Source organism: Phragmites australis, chromosome 1, assembly GCF_958298935.1.
Source record: "Phragmites australis chromosome 1, lpPhrAust1.1, whole genome shotgun sequence".
In the NCBI taxonomy this organism is placed as follows: domain Eukaryota; kingdom Viridiplantae; phylum Streptophyta; class Magnoliopsida; order Poales; family Poaceae; genus Phragmites; species Phragmites australis.
This window is the reverse complement of record NC_084921.1, coordinates 7,073,881-7,096,243: the sequence shown is the minus strand read 5'-3', so window position 1 is coordinate 7,096,243 and position 22,363 is coordinate 7,073,881. Positions and strand designations below refer to the sequence as shown.

The 22,363-nt window shown below is 40.2% G+C and overlaps 3 protein-coding genes across 7 annotated transcripts; all 3 read left to right on the top strand.

Annotated features, from left to right (window-relative positions):
- Positions 1-2,000: 2,000 nt before the first annotated feature.
- On the top strand, positions 2,001-7,504 carry LOC133899339 (plastidic glucose transporter 4-like). 2 transcript variants are annotated; one of them, XM_062340360.1, is made up of 14 exons: positions 2,001-2,155; positions 2,323-2,569; positions 3,386-3,497; positions 3,706-3,773; positions 4,053-4,185; positions 4,256-4,355; positions 4,492-4,604; positions 4,818-4,911; positions 4,995-5,148; positions 5,732-5,878; positions 5,955-6,028; positions 6,122-6,210; positions 6,312-6,426; positions 6,938-7,504. In XM_062340360.1, the coding sequence occupies exons 2-14, from the start codon at positions 2,344-2,346 to the stop codon at positions 7,115-7,117; spliced, it is 1,605 nt and encodes a 534-aa protein (XP_062196344.1). In that variant the 5' UTR covers positions 2,001-2,155; positions 2,323-2,343; the 3' UTR covers positions 7,118-7,504. The 2 variants fall into 2 exon arrangements, with proteins under 2 accessions (XP_062196344.1, XP_062196406.1); XM_062340422.1 differs by lacking the exon at positions 2,001-2,155 and having other exon boundaries at positions 2,239-2,569.
- A 1,378-nt stretch (positions 7,505-8,882) lies between these two features.
- On the top strand, positions 8,883-10,243 carry LOC133899241 (uncharacterized). The gene is made up of 4 exons (XM_062340255.1): positions 8,883-9,158; positions 9,262-9,413; positions 9,511-9,693; positions 10,007-10,243. Exons 1-4 carry the CDS (start codon positions 9,110-9,112, stop codon positions 10,007-10,009), a joined length of 387 nt encoding a protein of 128 aa, XP_062196239.1. The 5' UTR covers positions 8,883-9,109; the 3' UTR covers positions 10,010-10,243.
- Positions 10,244-10,469: 226 nt separating this feature from the next.
- On the top strand, positions 10,470-21,386 carry LOC133899006 (glycosyltransferase BC10-like). Of its 4 annotated transcripts, none has more exons than XM_062340147.1 (6): positions 10,470-10,545; positions 11,037-11,090; positions 12,222-12,295; positions 12,844-13,064; positions 16,999-17,685; positions 20,583-21,386. In XM_062340147.1, the coding sequence occupies exons 5-6, from the start codon at positions 17,149-17,151 to the stop codon at positions 21,228-21,230; spliced, it is 1,185 nt and encodes a 394-aa protein (XP_062196131.1). In that variant the 5' UTR covers positions 10,470-10,545; positions 11,037-11,090; positions 12,222-12,295; positions 12,844-13,064; positions 16,999-17,148; the 3' UTR covers positions 21,231-21,386. The 4 variants fall into 4 exon arrangements, with proteins under 4 accessions (XP_062196131.1, XP_062195897.1, XP_062195975.1 ...); XM_062339913.1 differs by having other exon boundaries at positions 10,482-10,545; positions 11,037-11,189; XM_062339991.1 differs by lacking the exon at positions 12,844-13,064 and having other exon boundaries at positions 10,482-10,545; positions 11,037-11,189.
- Positions 21,387-22,363: the final 977 nt, after the last annotated feature.

Here is a 22,363-nt window from a genome sequence, read left to right as displayed (position 1 = left end):
TTTTTGCGTGCGCATGTTTAGGGTTTTGCGCGCGGCCTTGTGCATGATGTTAGCTTTTGGTGTATAGTAGGATTAGTGTGATATAAACTCAAATATTATGGTGATTAGTAATATAAATATCGATTAAATTAATGCTTGAATACTTAAATATTTTTTTGTTTTGGATTGAATATCACTGCTAGTTTGTAGCTGGAATCGGTATTGATAAGTATATAAATAGGCAGAATAAGCTTAGGAACCGACTATGATTTAAATTATGAATTATCACTGCTGCTTATTATTCACTGCTGGTTTTTTAAACTGACAGTAATGCAGTTTTTAACCGACGGCGATAATCTTTTCTATAGTAGCGAGACTACATGTCTAGATGATTAAGCATATGAAGATCTATTACATGTTAATTAAACATTAAAAATTCTAGAAAAATGTGAATAAGGATGATTCCAACAACTAGCTAATAGAACATAAGCAGTTTTTGAAGATGTGACGTCGTTGCTGAAAGTCGAACACAATGTCGCAAGCTTGGCAATAGGTGCCCATTGACGCTGTGGACCACAAGTCAGGTGTCCTGGCTTTAAGAACCACAACCCTTAAGAATGTAATCGATGGGGACAAAATCGAAAGTTAGGGCATTGGAGAGTAGGGCGGAGTGCCCCTGTTTGTACCAAACATCTAAAAATAAAGTCGGTGGACTAAAATCCGGATACTCGAGATCAAGGGAGAAGGGTTGCAGCGAGAGTTCAGTGTAAACAAAGTTACAATTTCAATTAAACACGTGAAGGTAAAATCTAAGGAGTAAAAAAGTTGAAAACGGGGAAGCACGAGGAGCGATCGATAACCAAAAGTGGAACATACCATAACCGGATGGAAAACAAAAAGAGTAAATGTATAACGTAGAGAGATAGAGAGAGCATGCGTTTTAGGAGTTGAGTGGGAATAAACAATCTATGGAATTATGTTACGACATATCTAATTCCAGTACCTTCAATGCTTTACCATTTCACACTCTGTCTATTTGGAGTACTATTTAAATCGTGGACACACAACCAATTGTCTCTCTAACTTCTATCCACGCGCTCTCTAAAATTGCTAGCGCACGGACTGATGGACTAGTGTCTTGCTACAAGCCTGAAACATTGCAAGGAGCTGCAGGCTTGAGCAAAGACACAGTTCGGCTTGGATCCTCATAGGTTGGCTCACCTGGGCCTCTGGACACTTGTAGGCCGAGCTGAATCACCTAACCCAGCTCTAAGAACGGAGATGGGTCAGGCCTAGTCGGTTTCGCTCCCTCCAATCCAAGCGTGAACCCATCGGCCACTGACAAGTGTTGTTGATGCATTTCGACGCTTCTTGTCCCATGCACATAGCGCTAAAAAAGAAGAAGCTCGAGGCACGCTATCTGTCTTGATTCGAGGTCGGATCGAGACTCTAACAAACCAAACTTAAGTCTAATCATAAGTTTGTAAGGCCGTCGAGTTCAAACTTGAATATCTTGTGAAAAACTCGGTTAATTTTAACGGCTTTCTATGGAGACAAACCAATATTATTCATTTTAACTAAAATTATTTTTTAATCTCACAATCCAACCTAAAATTTAACCAATCAACTTCAAAACAACATGACTATATACATATATAGCCCATAGATAAAATAAAAAAAACTTAGAACCCACAAACTACTCAAACTCAACTTGTTCAAAGCTTAATTCGGACTCAACTTAACACCTAACCAGCCAAACTTAAGAATGATGATAGACTCAACGTATTTTTGACTGGATCGAGCTTGGCTTAAATTTCTATCCAGCTCAAATTTGAGGGGCGTTCGAGATCGGCTCCTTGACAGCTCTAGATGCACACGTCGTTTGCCGGCACGCTATGCCAGCACGCCAACTCCTCGAGCCTCGGCTCGTTGAGTTGGATCCGAATCATCTGATGTTAACGTCATGATGACTTCATGACTGACGTGTAAGTTTAGTTCCTTACGTCAGCGACGGCGGGCGATGGATCCTCGTCCCCTCGCGCCGCGTTGGGTACCCGTACCCGGCAGCCGTGCCTCCTCGGCAAATTCGGCCTCATCCGCTGCTTGCCTCGCAACTATCGGATCTTGCGACGGCATCCCTCTCTTCTTCCTCGCCACTCAGAGCTTCTAGTCGAAGGTATGGCTGCGTGCTCCCGGATTTATCAGATCCGTTTTCCGAATCTTTTAACAGTGAAGTTGCAGTCTACAGTTGTCAACGCCAAACCATGATAGCCTTTTGCCATTTTAAATGAATTTTCTACATACGTATAATTTTCTGTGGTGCGGGGTGATGTGCGATTGCAGGAGCAGGCGGCCCCGCTAAAGATGATGCGGTGCGCTGTGAAGGGCGGCGGGTGCGTCGTTTCGTGCGGTGATCGGAGGTCGCCGGCGATCGCCCCCGGCAGCGTGCGGATGCCGGCCGGCAGTGGGTTCTGCGCCGGCCTGAGGTCGCGGGCGGCGGATCTCACCGGCGTCGAGATGGCGAGCCTGCGCGGCGGAGTTGAGGGGCTCTTCCGCCCGCGCTACGGGCGCGTGCGCGCCACGGCCGCAGGTGCGTCTCAGGCTATGGGCGCGTGAGCAGTTGTGTTGGAATTCCGTATTGTTGCTTTTGCGGTTGGGATTGGTGTCATGGTGTGGTACTGGGGCCGGTGAGTTTTGAGAGAGAGGGGTGCTGTAACTGTAACTACTGGCTGCTGTTAGATTCTGTGTGAGGGGATCGAGATTAGATGGGGAGCTCGATGGATTTGGTAATGCATGTTTTAAGCGCAGCAATTTTGTTGTGAATTGCATTGGGGATTGGTGGAAGGAAATGTGAGGCATTTGCACTGTCTAGTAGCTGATGCTATTGTTCGGAGGGTGGCTGGTTGGGGACCTGACATGCTTATTGTTAGATTCAGGTTTTGAGATATCTGGATATGGTCCTTAGGCTCTGAGTCATGTGGGGGTGTTGATGCAGAGCTGAATCCCTTTTGACCTCTATTATGCACGGCAAACTTTGTGCGGAGTGTATGTTTCACCGGTGATAGTGCCGTCTAAGCTTCAAAGGCAAGGGGTTAACTTGGCAATGATCAGGATTTTGTGGAGTTTTATGAACTGTAGACGCATGCAACATTCCATATCACAATTTATACACGTATTAGCAACCAGAGCAGGTTGGTGAAAAACTTGCAGAAAAAAAACTGCGAAATATTAGATGTCCACGCATCTTGTGTGACCCATAATGTAAGGGGATGTATAGATTTCTATATCACCTCCGATCTTATAGCTGTTGCTCATGTCGTCCTACCTTTGTTGTTGCAAGTGTGAACTGCAAATGGCGTTTAACACTCCCTGCTATTCTCTCAACTCATTTTACTAACTTATACAGTTGATCCTGAGGACGTTCCATTGGAGAAGGTTCAAGTTAAATCTTCTGGACATGTTCTGCCATATGTTGGTGTTGCTTGCTTGGGGGCTATTTTGTTTGGTTACCATCTTGGGTATGTATTTTGTCGTTGCTACTAGATAAACCCTTTTTTCCATCACATCTGGATAAACCATAGTTTACTTATAATCTGAATTTTAGTTGATGAAAACGAATAAAAAGCTAGAGCAAAGCAATTCCATCTTTTCTGCAGCATTCTTTTGAACACAAAACACTGTTAGATAATAGCATGGTTCCATCTCATTAATATATATGTACTACAGTGTGGTCAATGGTGCTCTTGAATATCTCGCAAAGGATCTTGGGATTGCTGAAAATGCTGTCTTACAAGGTGTGACATACTTTTACCTGCTCAACTTTGTCCTTCTTTCCTCATTGTAGTTGTAAGTACCTTTTAGCATGGCCTTTTTCTCGGTGTTTGTAAAGGAACATCTGAAACTTGGATTGGCTGTGCACTGCACATATGTTTTCTTTGCAAAGAAATACAATTTGCGTGTTTTCTAAAGTAGCAAATCGATGACTAGAATCACTCAATGATAATAGTATCATGGTTCTGTGAGATAGATACCTTTTTGCTATATGCTTCATTAGACATCTGTTTGTTCCACAGGATGGGTGGTTAGCACATCCCTGGCTGGTGCAACAGTAGGTTCTTTTACTGGAGGGTCTTTGGCTGATAAATTTGGCCGAACAAGAACATTCATCCTGGATGCAGTCCCGCTTGCTTTAGGTGCATTCTTGAGGTGTGTTTTGAACTACATAGTCCCAAGTGTACACTGTTATCTTATGTGAAACTAACACAAACATTTGCAGTGCAACTGCTCAAGATGTCCGCACAATGATTATTGGTCGATTGCTTGCTGGAATTGGTATTGGGATCTCTTCTGCTCTTGTGCCCCTTTACATATCTGAGGTTGTGATAATATGGCTGTTGCTTTGTTCAAAAACTACTGCTGTTGTGATATGTTTCAATTACTGCTATCTTTGTTCAATAGCTACTGCCTGTGTTAACAAACATTTCCGACGAATGAACTTCTTGCACCTTGCAGATCTCACCAACTGAAATTCGTGGAACACTCGGTTCCGTTAATCAACTTTTTATCTGCATCGGAATTCTTGCAGCTTTGTTAGCTGGATTGCCTCTGGCAGGAAATCCTGCCTGGTGAGTTTTCCATTTGCTCATTCATTTGTTTTTCTGCTTCATTCTACCTCTTAATTCTCAAAAGCAATGATGAAATTCGAAGGACAATGGAAGCAATCAACATATTTTCTCAACCCATCTTTATAAAGTAGATCTAGATATGCACATAACAACAAATTTGGTATGATATATGGATGATATTCATGTTTTTCTTATTTGTAATTGTATAACCAGGTGGAGGACAATGTTTGGAATCGCAGTAGTTCCATCCATTTTGCTTGCTGTAGGAATGGCTTTTTCACCTGAAAGCCCTCGTTGGTTATTCCAGGTTTCTGTTTACAAATTCTTTGACCATAGCATGTACTGCGGCGGCACATTGCTCAAGATTTACTTTTCTGACATTAACTGCAGCAAGGAAAGCTCACTCAAGCAGAATCAGCTGTGAAAAGACTGTATGGAAAAGAAAAGGTTACCGAAGTTATGTATGATCTGAGAGCTAGTGGCCAAAGTTCTTCTGAGCCAGATGCTGGCTGGTTTGATCTTTTCAGCAAGCGCTATTGGAAAGGTAGTTTTGTTTTGAAAGCCTCAGAATGGGCACATTTGTTTCCCTAACAATTGCATGATGAAATGTTCTCTGATTATTTCCTTTTCATTCCATTCAATTGCTAACATCATCCAACATCTAATGAAATTTTTGACTTGGTGGAAAATACTTAACAGAAATTGTGATGGGTCTTAGAACTCCTAAGACTTGTAGTGGGATGAAAGTGGTTTGATGCATAGCAATTGCTATCTTATATTCTTATTTATGTATATGAAAACAAAAAAATGAATATATCAAGCAAATAATTATGTTAATGGGTTTTTATGCTTTTACATTTACATATTTACTGGTTGCAAAAAAATATTCTCAGGGTTAACTTGGAACATTTCCTGCTGTACGTGGTTACTGAGCATATTTTTGAGGAAGTTCACATTAGCATGAATTCTGTGCACACAAGTCATAACTCATTAGTTGATTCTGAACAAGATAAATAACTTGTGTAGTCTATGTATTGTTCTTTTGATAGTCTCGTTGGTACCTGTATGATAATTGATGATTATGATGAAAATGCTACATGTATCCTGATATATTTTTCATATTGCAGTTGTGAGTGTGGGAGCGGCACTGTTTTTGTTCCAACAACTTGCTGGTATAAATGCTGTTGTATATTACTCTACATCGGTGTTTCGCAGTGCAGGCATTGCATCTGATGTTGCTGCAAGCGCTCTTGTTGGAGCGGCCAATGTTTTTGGTAAGTTCACTTTTACTAATAATATTTCAGTATTAATTCAGGAAGCCTTTTCTGATGGGGCATATATAACTTGTAGGCACCATGATTGCATCTTCTCTGATGGACAAGCAAGGCAGGAAAAGCCTTCTGATAACAAGCTTTTCTGGAATGGTAGTACCCTTGTCTACCATGAACCCTGTGTTTTTATCTCTCACTCAGCAAATGGAGGATTGCTTACATATTCGCTTCATTTTTCCCTTGCAGGCTGCTTCAATGTTACTCTTAGCTTTGTCCTTCACCTGGAAAGCCTTGGCACCTTATTCTGGGACTCTTGCTGTTGTGGGCACTGTTCTGTAAGTTGTTTATCATTCAAGCCTGGCCTTTGCTGTTTGTATTTGTTGGATGTCTGTATAAACTTGAACTGTTAACACCACTGGAATATAACTTTATTCAGGTATGTTCTATCATTTGCTCTTGGAGCCGGTCCTGTTCCAGCACTACTACTTCCTGAAATATTCGCCTCCAGAATAAGGGCCAAGGCTGTCGCATTATCTCTAGGCATGCACTGGGTGAGTCTGAGTCAGCACTGTTCATATATGCACTAATATACGATATGCGGATATTTGTGCCAACCAATCGCATTTTGCTTTTTTCATTGCAGTATGTCTTGTTTTCTTTTTCTCGTTCTGTTACATAATTTACTCCACGCGATCTTGCAAAATACAAGGTAGTTATGCCGGTGGATGAATATTGATGGATGCTTGGGCATGCTAAGTTGCTTTCTTGTAGTTAATCTTTACTGCTTTGGTAGATAGGCTTTCGGTTTGAAGGCATTACTCGTAAACGCTTTCAGCTTTTTCCCCATCTGCCCTATTTGAGGACGTTCTATTTTCCTCACTGTGTATTAGTCCACACATATAAAATTCTTGCAGTTGCATTTATTCAAATTTCTGACGTCTATCTAATCCATTCTAGTTGCTACGATGATCAATATTGTGACGATAATTAACCTGCTGCGCTATTGGCTTTACCTACCTACACCAGTGGATCATTACCCCCCCCTTTTTTTTCTCTTTGCAGGTTTCCAACTTCTTAATTGGCCTGTACTTCTTGAGTGTCGTTAACAAGTTTGGTATTAGCACAGTGTATTTGGGTTTTGCGTCTGTATGTGCTCTTGCAGTTCTTTACATAGCTGGAAATGTGGTCGAGACCAAGGGGCGATCACTGGAAGAGATTGAGCGGGATCTAAGTTCAGCATGATGTGCTGCTAGTCATGCGGCCGCGCCTTTTGGTGACTGAGAATGCAACCCAACACCCAACTAAACACCCTGGGACCTGGAGACGCTGTTTCTTGTTTGATGTAGTTTCAGAAATAAGATAGCAGCAAGATTCTCCAGTTGCGGTGACTTGATGAACACTTAGGGCATGTTTGGTTGCCCACGTGCTCTCAGTCTGACTGTATGAGTCATACAGGCTGAGTTGAGACAGGCTGGGGAGATGCAGTAGGGTCTGTTGGGTTGGCTGCATGTGTTCAGTCTGGTTGAGAAGAGATTGTGTTTGGTTGTCTGCACGAGTATATGTTGTAATACAAAGGAACTCACTTTTTTACCAAATAACCTAGGTTGAAAATATTTTTATAAATTAGTATATCACCGGATAAAAATATTAGTGAATTTTTACGATGTTTTGAGAATTTTAATTAAATATTGACTTGAGCTTTTTAGATCAAACTAATTAAAATGGGTTGTTAGTGACCTCTAATTTATTCACGAAAATATTTAGAATTTTTGGACTTCTAAATAAAATCGAAAGTTAAATAAATAAATTCATATACACAGTGTATTTGCATCTTTCCGGCCAGGCCTGACGGAAACGGCCGATTCCAGCGTTTCCCTGAGCCTGGCTGGGTGCATACAACTGCATGAGCGGGTGCAGACCTCAAGCGCTGGCTCAGGCATCCAAACAAACTTCTGCGTGAGCAAACTGCATCAACGGGTGCATGCACGAGCTGAGCCACCCATCCGAACACGTCCTTAGACTCTTTGAGGGTTGTGTTGGAGCGCTTATGCTTTCTGTTGGCTGCCCACTTGTCGATGTTTCTGGAGACAAGATTTTCGGTTTTAGTTCTTAGACCTCATCGTTTCTAGTGTATAGATGAATTTCTCTTCTCCTGAAATAAAAGTTCATTTGTCGAATGGTAAGCAACCTGTGTATGTGTTTACCATCGAATGCTGATGCTGACGTGTCTAGACTGGAGATGATCCGTCTGTCCGACACAGGCTCCGACAGCTTGGTCTTATTGCAGATGCCGATGTCGATGTGAACCTACATCGGCAGCTCCAGATCGCGCACGTAGGTTCCTGTCGCTGCCATCGCTCTCCTCGCCTGTCTTGGAAGCCAGAACGGGACACCTGCTCGCGGATGAAGCTAGGCAGCTCGGGGATGAAGCATATAGACATCCGTTACTCAGAGCTGTTTGGTTCTCGACTCCAAGATGCCAGCTAAATTTTGATCACATTTAGAAAATTTGCCTTTTATTTAAATCACAACTAAAATTTGCTAACATCCTAAAAATTTGACTATAGTAAAACTAGGTAAGATTTTAAGATTTTGACGCTAAAACAGTCATCCCGATTTTGACGCACTAAAATTTTAACCAAGTCAATATTAACATGATACAGTTTTAACATGACCAAAATTTACCGATTGGAGTTACCAAACAGGCCCTCAACCTCCATGGGAGTCCCAAGTCCTAACCAGTAACCACCTCTCAGAATAAGCCAAGTGGAGATGGGTCCCACCTCCTACCGGCTCGCGGCGGCGATCACGGTCCCCTCGACCGGCGAGTTCCTCGTCGTCCCCACCCGAGGAAGAGGAGGAGTACTGGCGCTACGTCGACAGCGACCTCTACGACCTCCCGTGCGCGCCCCTCGGGGGGGGGGGGGGGTGGGGGGACCTCCGGTCGGAGGTGGCCATCCGCGTCGTGGAATCCGTCGCCGGCCGGCCTCGACGTGTCCACCGCGCTCGATCAGGTGACCGACCCGTTATCCGAGTGGATTTTGCGCTTTGCTGCAGTTTTGCGCGTCGAAACTAGAGTTGCTTAGCAGCTGCCTTCAATTTTCGAAGTGGCTCTTCGATTCCAGAGGTGATTTTGGGGATGGTAGCTGTGTTAGCAGCGATTTTGACAAATTTTATCTGTTCTAAATGATGGTTTCTCGTTAGATTTTCGATCATTTTGGCTTGCCGGATGGAATGCAAAATTTGGCCCGGATGCTGGCGTTAACACCGTGTTCATCGTCAGGTCACTGGAGTCAAAATTTGACGCTTTACAAGGTTCAATGCTTACTTTCTTAGTGTTCGTGTCCAAGGAATTTGCTTAACCATCCTGTGTTTGCAATTGGAAGATTCGTGTAAATGGATGTCCAAGGAGAGTGCATTGGTGCTGCTTTCTGATGCGAAGCCCTGTAGTGATCGCATAAGGCCGTACGCATATATCGGACTTCTGAAGTCGGAGCTGTCATCAAACTGCACAGCTGCCCCTGCGTTGCCCTCCCAGGTATCTACATTTTTGCTTGCTGCAGTTCATTTATAGAGATACCTAGAGTGCATTCATGCCAGATCGCTTCCCTTTACTGAAATGTGTTGTTTAATAGGACTACCCTCCTGGAATAGCACTTGTACCGATGAAGAGCAAGACATTACAACCTTTCTGGACAACTAATCTTCTTGTGGTACAAGCAACCAATGTTGCTGGTGGATTGAAACGTTCTGATTTTGTTGCTTCTGGGGATGCTCTACTAATAGATCCTGGATGCTGCTCTCAGGTTCATGCAGAGGTAAGAGCAAATTTATCAAATTCTATTGTTGAAAATCAATGTATAGCTACGTGAAGTACCTTTAGCTTCATCATCTTGTTAAACGCATTTGCCACCTTGGACTTGTTTGTTTCAATTATTCTTGTGTTCTGCTGTAGATTTTCAGAGGAGTGTCTTCTTCGTATCTTATTCATTTGCTTTAGCTCCTTGTACACTGGACCTATATTACTGGCACCATCTTCTTCATGTGTACTCTTAATTGTACAAGGCATCAAACTTGCCCATGGCTTTATGAGGAAAGCACTTGTGCCTGACTATTTCTGTATTATTACAGTAGAATCAGCAAGGACTTCAAAAGGATAACACTTGGCCCAAAACAATTATGGAACATCTTGCGAGAAATTTACCTTTTCAAAATGTGCCAATTGTTTTTTTAAGATAATAATGTGTGCGCAGCTGTAAGGATTCAACATACAGTGTTTATTTAGATATTTATATTTCAGAATGCTATTTTTAGTAGAAGCTATCCATTCTTCTATTTGATTGAATAGCTGCATCCTTATCATGTTCATTGCAGATCTTGTCAATTCCCTTCCCAAAAGGTTACTAGTCCTTGTTACACGTCATCATCATCATCACATTGATGGTATGAGTAGAAATGTTTTCTTCAGCATTTTTTTTAGTTCTTCTATATTCTAAAGTAGTGATAATTAAGCTGGAGAAATGTATTCATGTTACTATCATGCCTATTTGCCCATTCTAAATAAACTGAATCAATTTGGTTCAATTCTATAGGTCTTTCAGTCGTTCAGAGATGCAATACTGATGCTGTTCTTTTGACTCACAAAAATACAATGTGTCGGATAGAGAAAGGTAATGACTTACATCCATTCCATTCCTTTTGCCAATATTGTAAAATCCCCTCTTGGTGTAAACACAGTAGTCTTCCTCTTTTAAAGTTTTGAAATCAGTCTGGGAGCATGATACTTGAATAACTGAATTGGTTCGTGTAATGCAACTCAAAAAATGGCACCTGAATAAAAATATACTTTCTGAATCACCTCAGATAAATTGTCCTTAGACATTATTGTGAATATTGGCGAATCTTTTGAAAAGTTCCTGCTATAGAGGAATGCTATACATGCTATAATTCATAGCTGTTCTGGTTTGATCTTGAAATATATAGATTAATACTATTCTGGTGTTGCATAATCAATTTATACCATTACTATCATTTCACTAACTTCAGTTTCCTTGTGAGATGTGTACCTGTGTGATTTATTTCACACTCTGTACACTTCTCTCAAATTATTTTTATTGTCCATACTCATCTTTTATTCCATCTCAATATTTATTTTGTATAGGAAGTTGGTCGCTTGGCTACACATCAATAACTGGTGGTGAGATTATATGCATAGGTGACCAAGAACTACAAATTGTTTTTGCTCCTGTAAGTGTCTTGCCTGGAGAATTGTTCTCAGTATGCCAACAAATTATTTTTACCAATGTGCTTACTCGTAACTTTACCTCCTGTTAACACAAGATATTGCATTTTTACTAACGTGCCGGCGCATTTGTCTTTCACGAAACGACTTAATTTTCAACAAAAAAACGCACCAGTTTTGACACCCTTATATCATTAATCTAGGACGATGTCGACCTATGGTGCAAAGCTGGAGCAAAGAAGCTTTCCATTCTCTCCGAAAGGTTGTGCAGGACTAGATCGGTCTAGGAGTCACCCCTGAAGCTTACGCTGTTTTCATTGGTTGTATGATTCCCTGTACAATCTCAGATTAGGAAGCTCTATATTTTGACTGCAATGCGGTTGCGGTGTATAACTCGCTTTGAGTTCTTTTCTTCTTAATACAAAGATGTGCAGCTCTCCTGCGTATTTGAGAAAAAAAAACACAAGATATTGCATTTGAAAGGTCCAGCCATTATAATGTTTCTAAACTTCTCAACTTATTTGCCTTAGCAAGGTCTATCAAGTTAAGGCCAACTCAAGGATCTGTAGCAGTTGACAGGAATACATGTATAATGCTTGGTAGCTAGCAAACATTTTGTTTTGCAGTTGTTCAGAGGCAAAAATAGTAGGAACACAATGACATGACCTCTACATCATCTGGAAAGATGTTTCACAACAATCGGACATCTTCCTTTGAATATGTTTATGCTAATTATATTTCATAGAAGAAAGATGTTATTTTATTTCAGATATTTGGAGTTAATCCATTTCCTTATGTGATATTAGGGCCAGTTATGACCATGCCATATTTTTCAATTTTCATACTGAACTCTTAACTGCTAGTTTTAATCAAATATTAATGGATATTCTAAAAAACTGCTGTAAATTTGCTCTATATGGAATTTAATTATCTACTGAATTAAGTGCATCTGTGAATTCATTTTTTCTTTTTGTTAATTAGTCCAAAGCATATGTTGAACTAATTTGATTTCATAAATAATAAAGTGGTGCATCAAATGTTGATTTTATTTCTGTGTATTCTTTTTTTAATCCTTTTTAATTCCTCTCCATTTTTTAATACTAGGGTCATACAGATGGTCATATGGGACTTCTCCATGTTAATACCAATGCACTAATTGTTGGAGACCATTGTGTAGGGTAAGTGTTCTTCAGCTCATGGTAGCACAGATAGATTCTTTATGATCTTCCAGTGTGAACTCAACTGCAATTATTGGATCAACTCTAAAATGTTTAATTGTTGATCAAATACTCAATGGTCACAACTTTCATTTCAAGATCACAATGGCAAAGAACTTTGCGCATGCCCACTGGCTGCACTTTAGAATATTTTTTATTTTTGGATAAAGATAAATAAGAAAAGGTGCACGATCTCGACGAATTACTATGCATCACCCCGCAGTGTGCCTTTGTTGATATTTTTTTTTTTTTTTTTTTTTTTTTGTGAAACAGAGTTCTTTTAAAAGAAAAGATGACCTGAACCTTTGTTGAAATTTTGGAAGTGCTGAATTTTGCAGAGTAATATATGCCTTCTTTATGTGTATTTGGAGGTTAGATTAGTGTAATATATGCCTTCTACAGTATACCACAACTCACTGGTTTCCCCTGGGCGCCGGTTTTGGGAACCCTTTACATAAGTACATTTCATTTATGTACTTTTATCGACGTTAACATTATTACTTTCAAAGTTGCAAGATCAACAGCTCGAAATAATAATGTATGCTGGACTTCTTTGGAAAATTATAAGGCGAGCTGTGGAGTGCATTCCACATTCCGTTGGGCGGTGGCGTATATATGCAAGAAGCTCTCCGGCTATGAGCTATCCTTGCGGCATGTGTCATTGCTGGTGGCCTGAGCAATTGCTTGTGCTCTCAAAAGGAACAATGGCAAGTAATCATAGATTCTCTCGGTGGGTACTCTCCAGCTGCATGAGTACAAATTATGCTCGTTTTTCCTAAGCTTCTGCTAGCAATATCTGACTTGATGAATTAAATCGTGTATTTCAAGAGCTGTTATTCTAGGATTTTGCCTCATCTATACACAAGACAATTATGGGATTAGGATCCGAATTCTTAGGGTTTAGATCAAATTTGAACTGAAGCACAACCATCTCGTCCAAATAGGGGGTAAGTAGGTAGTGTGTTATTGGTACCTGTGTCATTAAGGGCCATCGTGAGTTGCGTTAAGGGAGTGTCCCACTAAAGTAGTAGTAGATGGTTAACCTTTGCACTAGACCGTAGAGGTACACTGCTTGTGCTACTGGATCCGCCTATTTCGCGATCACATTCTATTGTACGAATATGTTGACCCGGATAATCATACAGCAAAAATAGATAAATGAGATATAAAATTAGTGACATATTATAATATAATCTATTATTTATAATAATAATGATGAGTCATAACTGTGATCCGTCATTAATAACGACTCATCAATAACAAGTCATTCTAAGTTAGTCTTAAGTGACGAGTCACTTATCATAAATTATTAGTGACTGGTCATCCTAGCTAGTTATTATTGATGTGTTAAGTTATGATCCATTACTAATGACAAACTTATTAGTGATAAGTCATCTAGATCAGTGACCACTAATGATGGTATTTTTCCTTTTTATCTCGTGTAACACTGATGATTTTATTGGAGATAGGTCAGTGTTATGACCCATCACCGCTGACTTATTATATAAATATTTTTTAGTTTTTTATTTTTCTCTCTTATTTTTTCTCACCTCAGCAGCACTAGAATAGGAATCATTATATATTTATGCTCAATTTTGATGTAAGGGGTGACGGCTATGAACACAATGCACGAAAATAGCCCAGAAACTTCAGGGGCGAGAACTTAATCTTCCATACCGAATTTGGTCTCAATTTGTTTTTGCCAATACCGACGTAGTTAGGGAGCAACGAATGTAACTTTTTCTGTAGATATCCGTAGAGTAAAAAAAAGTCAAAATCGGAGTTCGTATGTAAAAGTTATATCTGTTTTACCGAATGTACTCTGATTCACCTATCAAATTACGATCCTTGGCATGAGATATTCAGAAACTCATAAAATATTTGTACAAATTTGAATGAAGAAAAATTTTATATGTAAATTAACAATTCACTGAATTCAGTATCAAACAATTCAATACTCAATAATTCGGCAAAACAGTCATCAATATGACTTATCATAAATGATGTGTGTGACCTGTCACCTATGGTCTTCGATAATGAAAGTTAAAAGGATAAAATATTCGATTTCTAGCACAACGACGTGATAGCTGAGGTGGTAAGGGGGTTCATGCTCGAAGGGAGATCGTGGGTTCGACTCCCATGAAAGTCAAAGACTGAAAGCAATTTGAAAAAAGACGTGGCTTGTGGGGTATATGCAATGACCCCTGTGTTAGTGTGGCTCGAGTGAAAATATATATTTTTTGATTTTTTTCATGTCTAAAAAACTTGAAAAACACTTATCAGTCACGGTCACTGTTAACACATGTCACTTATATTCAGTCATAGGCGGTTGTCACTGTTACGATCTATCACCTATAATCTTCATTGGTGACGGATCAAGTTATGATCCGTCATCTTTGTTCTCATTGGTGATGGGTTTTTTACAAGTCATCAATGCCGACTCATTAGTGACGTTTGAGGTGACAGGTACGAGACCTATCATCAATAATGATTATCACTCGTTACCTATGACTTTTTTTTTTCTCGTGGTGAATATAACATCAAAGGAACTTGACCCGTCACCTCTGTTCTCGTTGGTGATGGATTTTTACGGGTCATCAATGACAACTCATCATTAATGTGTTTGGGCTGACAGGTATCGAACCCGTTATTAATGACGGTTATCACCCAACATCCATGATTTTTTTTTTTATCATAGTGAATATAACATCAGAGGACAGGCATTACAAGTTATGCATCTTCGTTCACTGTACTCTCAGTTGTGTCACTCTTAAATTTCATTTCTTGTCCAAGATACACAATCTTTTGTGTTCACCTTAGCCTCACAAAGCTTCTTAGGTAACCATAATGCATAAAAAATGATTTTCAAATTTGAGTATTTATCTATTCTGTTTTGTTATTTTACTTGTCGCCCAGATTTATCTAAGAGTAAGCCTACTGGATCTAGATAGAGATTGATGTGTTTTTTTTATTACTAATTGTTGCTCCGATGATGAGAAATGTGATTTAAGCTTAAGAAAAATAAGTCACATAATAAATAGACACTCCCTTGTCTAATTGGCCCCTTATCATCTATTTTTGGTTGTGCACTTTTTTTTTTACATTTCCCCTTTCTTTAAAAAATATAAAATAAATCGACAATGAAATTACTTAAGAATTTAAACACCAGAGGTGTCACTGCAGTTGGGAGGTTTTGCTCCTATAATGGACCAATTGAGGATTTGTCACCGCTAAAAAGTAACTTCGTTTATTTGCCACTATGTAAAAAATAGATAAGGGTGACGGGTTATAACCGTCATGGGTGACGGGTCCCGCACCCGTCACCTCGAACGTGTCACTGATGACATGTAATAAGTGACGGATAAGGATCTGTCACCAATAAGGTCATTGGTGATGGGTCATTTATGACTTGTTTGTGACCCGTCACTTATGATTGATATACGGTTTTCGCGCTTTTTAGATGTGAAAAAAAGTTAAAAAAAATATTTTTCACCAAAGCCAATTCAACTCAGGCCTATCACCACTCACCACGTGTCTCTACCTATTTTTCAGGTTGTTTTTAGAATGTGTGTTCTGTGGGAATCGAACTCGCGACGGCCCCTCGTGCGCGTAGCTGCCTAATCACCTCAACCTCGCGTGCGTTCTGAAGGGATTCGGATAAAAGATCCTTTTAACTATTTGCCGAGAGTCATAAGTGACGGGTCACATCACCAATGTTAATTTTATAATAGACATAAAAATCAGTTGACTTGGAGTGCCTTCGGTTAAATAGCTATAACTTTTGCATATGGACTCCGATTTTGGTGTTTTTTGATTCTATGGACATCTACAGAAAAAGTTACATCCGTTTCTCCCTCACTTTGTCGGGTTTGGTGATTTTTTTAGGCCTAAAACGGCTTGAAAGATTGAGTTTTCGTCTCCGAAAGTTTCTGCACTGTTTTTGGAATGAGCATTTGTATCTATAACCGTTACCCATTACATTAAACTTGAGCAGAAATGTACAATAATTTATATTCTAGTGCTTCTGAAGTGAGAAAAAATAAGAGAAAAATAAAATAAAAATAATTTTTTTTGCAATGTTTGGATCATTTTCTGTATTTCTGAATAACATCATTAGTGATGGGTCATAACTTAACCCGTCACTTATGACGGGCCTATGAGACCCGTCACCGATAAGTTAGTCATTGGTGACGGGTCATTTAGCCTACAATAACCTATGAGTGATGTGTCGTCATTGGTGACAGGTGAAAACTTGACCCGTCACCAATGACTGATATTAGTGACGAGTCACAACTACGATCCATCACTTTTATCATAAGTGACGACCCGCCATTTATATAGTGTTTCATTTATCCTTTTTTTACGTAGTGTGCCACTCTACCTTATAGTCATAGACTCATATGATCCCATATATCGACATCATAATCAAATGGGTCAAACTTTGGGATAGCAAATCATCAGTTTATCCGAGATGGCATTTTGTTTCTCCCCATACGAGCAGGCCATTTCTTTACAATCTATGCATAAAAAATATATCTGCAGTTATATGTTTCAATCGGTAATTCATAATGGAAGCAAAGGATTAAAGTGCCACCGATAGATTACTTCCAACATATCTCCTGCTGATAATGAAAAAAATTAATGAGATCTACTAACTTTTGCAGGAACAAGCCATGTTAATTTGCAGAGCAAGCAAAGCGGAGTTGTGGGAGTGCATGTATTCGACCTCGCCTCAATGAGGCACTAGACTAGCAGCGGTAGTATAACAAGGCAGCTGCATTTCTCTCTCACGCATGCGGCATCCAGGCTAAGCCATGAACGACACAAACAAACAAATGTTGTTATCTCACCAGGGCAGGAAACTCCTCAATGTGGTCCCTATGCTTCTGGTCTTCTCCTTGGGATTTGTGTTGGGCATGACCTCCAACACCAAGTTTCCAAATGTCTACCTCCCTTTCGTGCCACTATTGCCCTCTCATACACCGCCGCCACCTCATCTGCCTCCAACATCGCCACCTCTTCCACAGCCTCCACCGTCGCCATCACCACAAAACCCGCAGATGGCGTTGGCGGGATTCCTTGCACCGAGCAGCGTCATGCACAACATGACAGACGAGGAGCTGTTCTGGAGGGCGTCCATGGTGCCGAAGGTTCGCCGCACGCCATACCACCAAGTACCGAAGGTTTCCTTCTTGTTCCTTGTGAGGGGGGATTTGCCACTGCGGCCTTTGTGGGAGAAATTCTTCGCTGGGAACGAAGGGTTGTACTCAATTTACGTGCATGTCGATCCCTCCTACACCAGCTCGCCGCCTAAGGACTCGGTGTTCTACGGCCGCATGATCCTAAGCCAGGTAACTAAAAACATTCAGTTTCTTGTTATCTCCTCGATCACAAGAGTGTTATTTTATATTATGTGTAGTTAACATATTTAAATTTTTATTATCATTGTTTCTTTGGGTAAAGTCTATTTTTAAATCCTAAACTATCGTCAAAGTCTGAAAACAACCCTGAAGTTAAAAACAAAACACTATTCAACCCTGAACTATCAAAACCGTTCATGTTTCTACCTCGAACTGAAATCATAGTGTTTTTGGGTGACGTCATTGTTGTGGTAATGTGGCCTGATCCTACACTGGTTTTTTAATTTTAAAAATTAGTATACAACTTTCAGATATTCTAGAAAAATTCTTGCATGCACTATGTAATATGATAACCTAGATAAATATCTTATAAGTGAAATAAAGTATGGCGCTTGAATAATACTGTTTAGAACTAAATAAAATCGTTTTGTGGGTTGGCTAAACATTATTTCCCACTGGACAAAAAATTTCTAGGTTTTAAATACTCCAACATGCAACTCACATTTTTTCCAAAATTTTAGGAAGTCATTTACTAATTTTTAAAAGTTAAAGTGTGTTTCAGCATTGGACCACATCGCCATGTCAGCGTCGTGTCACCCAAAACCACTCTAAAATTCAAGCCAAGGTTGATGATGAGGAATGTGTAATTAATAATTATATAGTTACTATAAATAGTATATATTTTTGTATCCACCGTACATGTGTTTTTAACCTGATACAGTAAGTTTTCAATTGCCATAGAGTAAATAAAGCATGCACCAATATTTTAGGCAGTTGATCGTGTTTGATACTGAAATCATCTCTAAATTAGGAAAGAATCTTCCAAATATCTAAAAGAAGTATAATATGGAAATGTTATACTCAGAGTGTTTGAATATGACATGACTACCTCACCTCGACTATATAAGAAGGGGGAGAGGATATGCCAAGGGAGGATCCAAGCTGATTGAGGAGGTCCCAAGTAAAGCCAAACTAGAACTAGTTCAATCCATGTGCAAAGAGCCAGATCAAATTCCCATCAAGGAACCAGGTCATCAATACAAAAACAAGCCTATTTTGGGTAGGACCATATACACACATTAAGGTCCATGACAACCTAGAACACGAGAGAATCGACGAAAGCCTTATAAATAGATCTAGGCTTATCCAAGTTATAATTGTCTTTTCCGGAGGTAATAAAGGAAAGGCGTGACAAGACGTAGGGCTACTATTCTAAGTGAGGTTTGAACCTATATAAAAATTCATGTATCTAACTTTTATACGTATGTTGAGACCAACATATATCCTTACTTTATACAATTATTCGCAATATCGACTTTACCGATCATCGACAGTTGATAAGTGACCTGTTTTGATAGTTTAGGGTTGAATAGTGTTTGGTTTTGAAGTTCATGGTTGTTTTTTAGACTTCTTCAATAGTTCAGGGTTGTAAAATAGATTTAACCCTATAAAATCCTTTGAATTTTGAAAATGATATAGCTAGATTTTTCTTGAAAAATAGTTGAGTAAATTTCGTAAAACTAGAGATACTGTAATAAAATTATTGCAAAACTATATATTGACGCAATAGTTTCACAAAACTACAGATTTAATGCCAATTTTATCGTAAAACTATATATTTAAGCAACAATTTCACAAAACTACAAATTTAACACCAATTTTATCGCAAAACTACATATTCTAGAGGAGTTGTTCCCAACCTTATTACTATGATAGCCGGACCCTGCTTGTATTCTCACAGTAGTTGCCAACATATGAAACGGACCGTCTGAGAGTTCATGTGACTACAAGTAGGACCCATTCATCAGGTTAATAGGTCTGCAATATAATATATAATTTTACGATAAATCAGCACTAAATTTGTAGCTTTGTGAAACTATTGCTTAAATTTATATTTTTACTATTTGTGATAATTTTACTAAAGTATCTGTAGTTTTATGAGCTCCCGGATGATTCGTTTCGTGAGCTGGCAACCGTTGTATGACTACAAGCGGGGCCCGGTCGTCATGGTAACGGAGTTAGGAATAACTACTTTAGAATCTATAGTTTTGCGATAGAATCGGTTGTAAATTTGTAGTTTTGTAAAATTATTGCTTAAATCTCTAGTTTCGCGATAATTTTGCCAAAGATATGTAGTTCACTATAGAATTGGCATTAAATCTGTATTTTTTGAAAGTATTGCTTAAACATGTAATTTTACGATAATTTTATCAAAGTATTTATAGTTTTACAAAATTTACTCAAAATAGTTTATAAATATTACAATTTTTCTATATTTGCATACATTTTATACTACCCTATGTTCTTTTTAATTTGTCCTCCTAGCTCTGTGCACAGATATTAATAAAAGCTACTACGTCACTATCTCTCTACTAAATGCGTGCTTCTTAAATTAATGACCGATGAACAAGAAAATTCGGTCTTGGAAAATGTAACAAAGACCAAATGAGGTAGGGCTTAAAGTTATGTCTTTTCTTGGGATCATATAAGGACAAAGTAATGGAGAACAAAGGGAGTAGTAACCAGTGGTTAAACTAGTGTGTTGGTGAATGATGACTACGACAACATTCTAAACATACTTTTTTTTTAACTAAAATGAGTAATTAAGATATAGCAGTCCTATAAGGATCCATTCATAAATGTAATTGAAGACAGAGCAAACGGAAATGATTCATTGCATTGCCCAAAAAATTGATAAAATGCAATGGGCATGGAGGCCTTCATATCTACCCCCGCTTGCGATTGATCCCTATTTAGAACAGTTTAATTATTCTTATCTACAGAATTTTGCACAATCACTCTTATCTGTTGACTAGCAGTTCAGCTTTTCGTTATCGATCTCATGCTGCATTTTCCGGCAAAACTATATATATATTCGGTGGATGCAGAAAACGATGTGGGGACACGTGACCCTGCTGGAGGCGGAGCGTCGCCTCCTGGCGAATGCCTTCCTGGACCGTAGCAACGAGCGCTTCGTGGTGTTGTCCGAGTCGTGCATCCCCGTCTACGACTTCGCCACCGTGTATGCCCTCCTCACCGGCTCCAACACCAGCTTCGTCGACAGCTACTTCAACCGGGGCCGCTACAACGACTTCTTCGCCCGCCGCTGCAACATCAGCCTCGCGCAGTGGCGCAAGGGCAGCCAGTGGTTCGAGATGGACCGGGACCTCGCCGTCGAGGTCGTCTCCGACGACACCTACTTCCCGGAGTTCCGCGAGTACTGCACCGACCATGAGCCCTGCCTCATGGAGGAGCATTACATGGCGACGCTGCCAAACCAGCTGGGGTGGACGCGCAACGCCAACCGATCGCTCACGTACGTGGACTGGCGGAAGGGGGGGTTCCACCCGCGGAGGTACGGCGGGAAGGACGTGACGGAGGAGCTGATCAAGGAGATCAGGGGAGGCGCGGGCAAGAACTGCACCTACAACGGCAGGCCGGGCGGGATCTGTTACGTGTTCGCGCGCAAGTTTGCGCCGGACACGCTCGACCCGCTGCTCGCCTTGGCTCCCAAGGTTATGGGATTTGGCGGGTGACACGAGATTGCATTCCGGACGTCATGACTAGGAGAAACTTTAGGGGCCTGCTAGCGACCGGAGGTCCGGCTATCGGACGCTCCCTCCCAAAAAAAAAAGCCTCCGCAACATATTGAATCTACTTGTACAACATATTTTATGTATGGTTACAACATAAATATAATTCGGTCTCTAAAAGGGATTTGAAAAAGAAAATCATGTTACCCCGATGAAACACCAGTACCAGATCTTGCTTTATGTACAAGGATTTTAAAAAAGGCACAAAAAATACGAAACAAATCAATTGTTGTTTTATTAAAATTGCAATAATTTAGAAGTTCATATGTAACCATCGGAATCAACGTCTGCAACATATATATAAGTTGCAACATCCACAACTATCAGAATAAATATCCACAACACAACAATTAGAATGAACATATACAACAATAAGAATCAACATCCGCAACACAACAATCAGAATGAACATATACAACAATCGGAATCAACATCCGCAACGTCAAAATTCAGCACCCTAGAATCAACTGCTATCAAAAATTGATCGCAACATCTCACATTTGCCATGGACAAGCTTGCCTTTTCATCGGATCCTCTCCTCCGCATCCAGTGAGGTGGCTGAGGCTTATCGGATCCAACAGCGTGTGCACTGGCCGTAGCTTACCGAAACAGGGCAAGAAGACACCCTCACAGTGGTCGTTATCATGCTCCTCAACCAGATTTTGTTGGAGAAGCGTGTGCAAGAGAGCTAGAGAGTGGGGGGGGGGGGGGATGAGGGAGGGCAGAGCGCACAAGCAATATGTATGTGTTTGGAGAGAAATGAGAGATCGAGCGACGAGCGCACCGAACATGAGAAGAAGCTAATGCAGGCAACAGTCGCACCATGGTGTTGCATAAGGAGGAAGCATATGAGATGAGGAAGGGAAAAAAGCAAGGAGAGAGAGGAGAGGGAGAACAATAAGTGGGTGAGGATGGATGGAGGCTGAGATGTTTCATTGTGTCAGTAGCTTATGGTTCCTTGGCCTCGATAAGGAGCAACGAAGGTAAGCCATCTGATCAAAATGATAAGGATCCCATGATGGATGGTGCATCTGACTCATCAGACATCGGACTTGTAGCATTATCGATATTTGAAG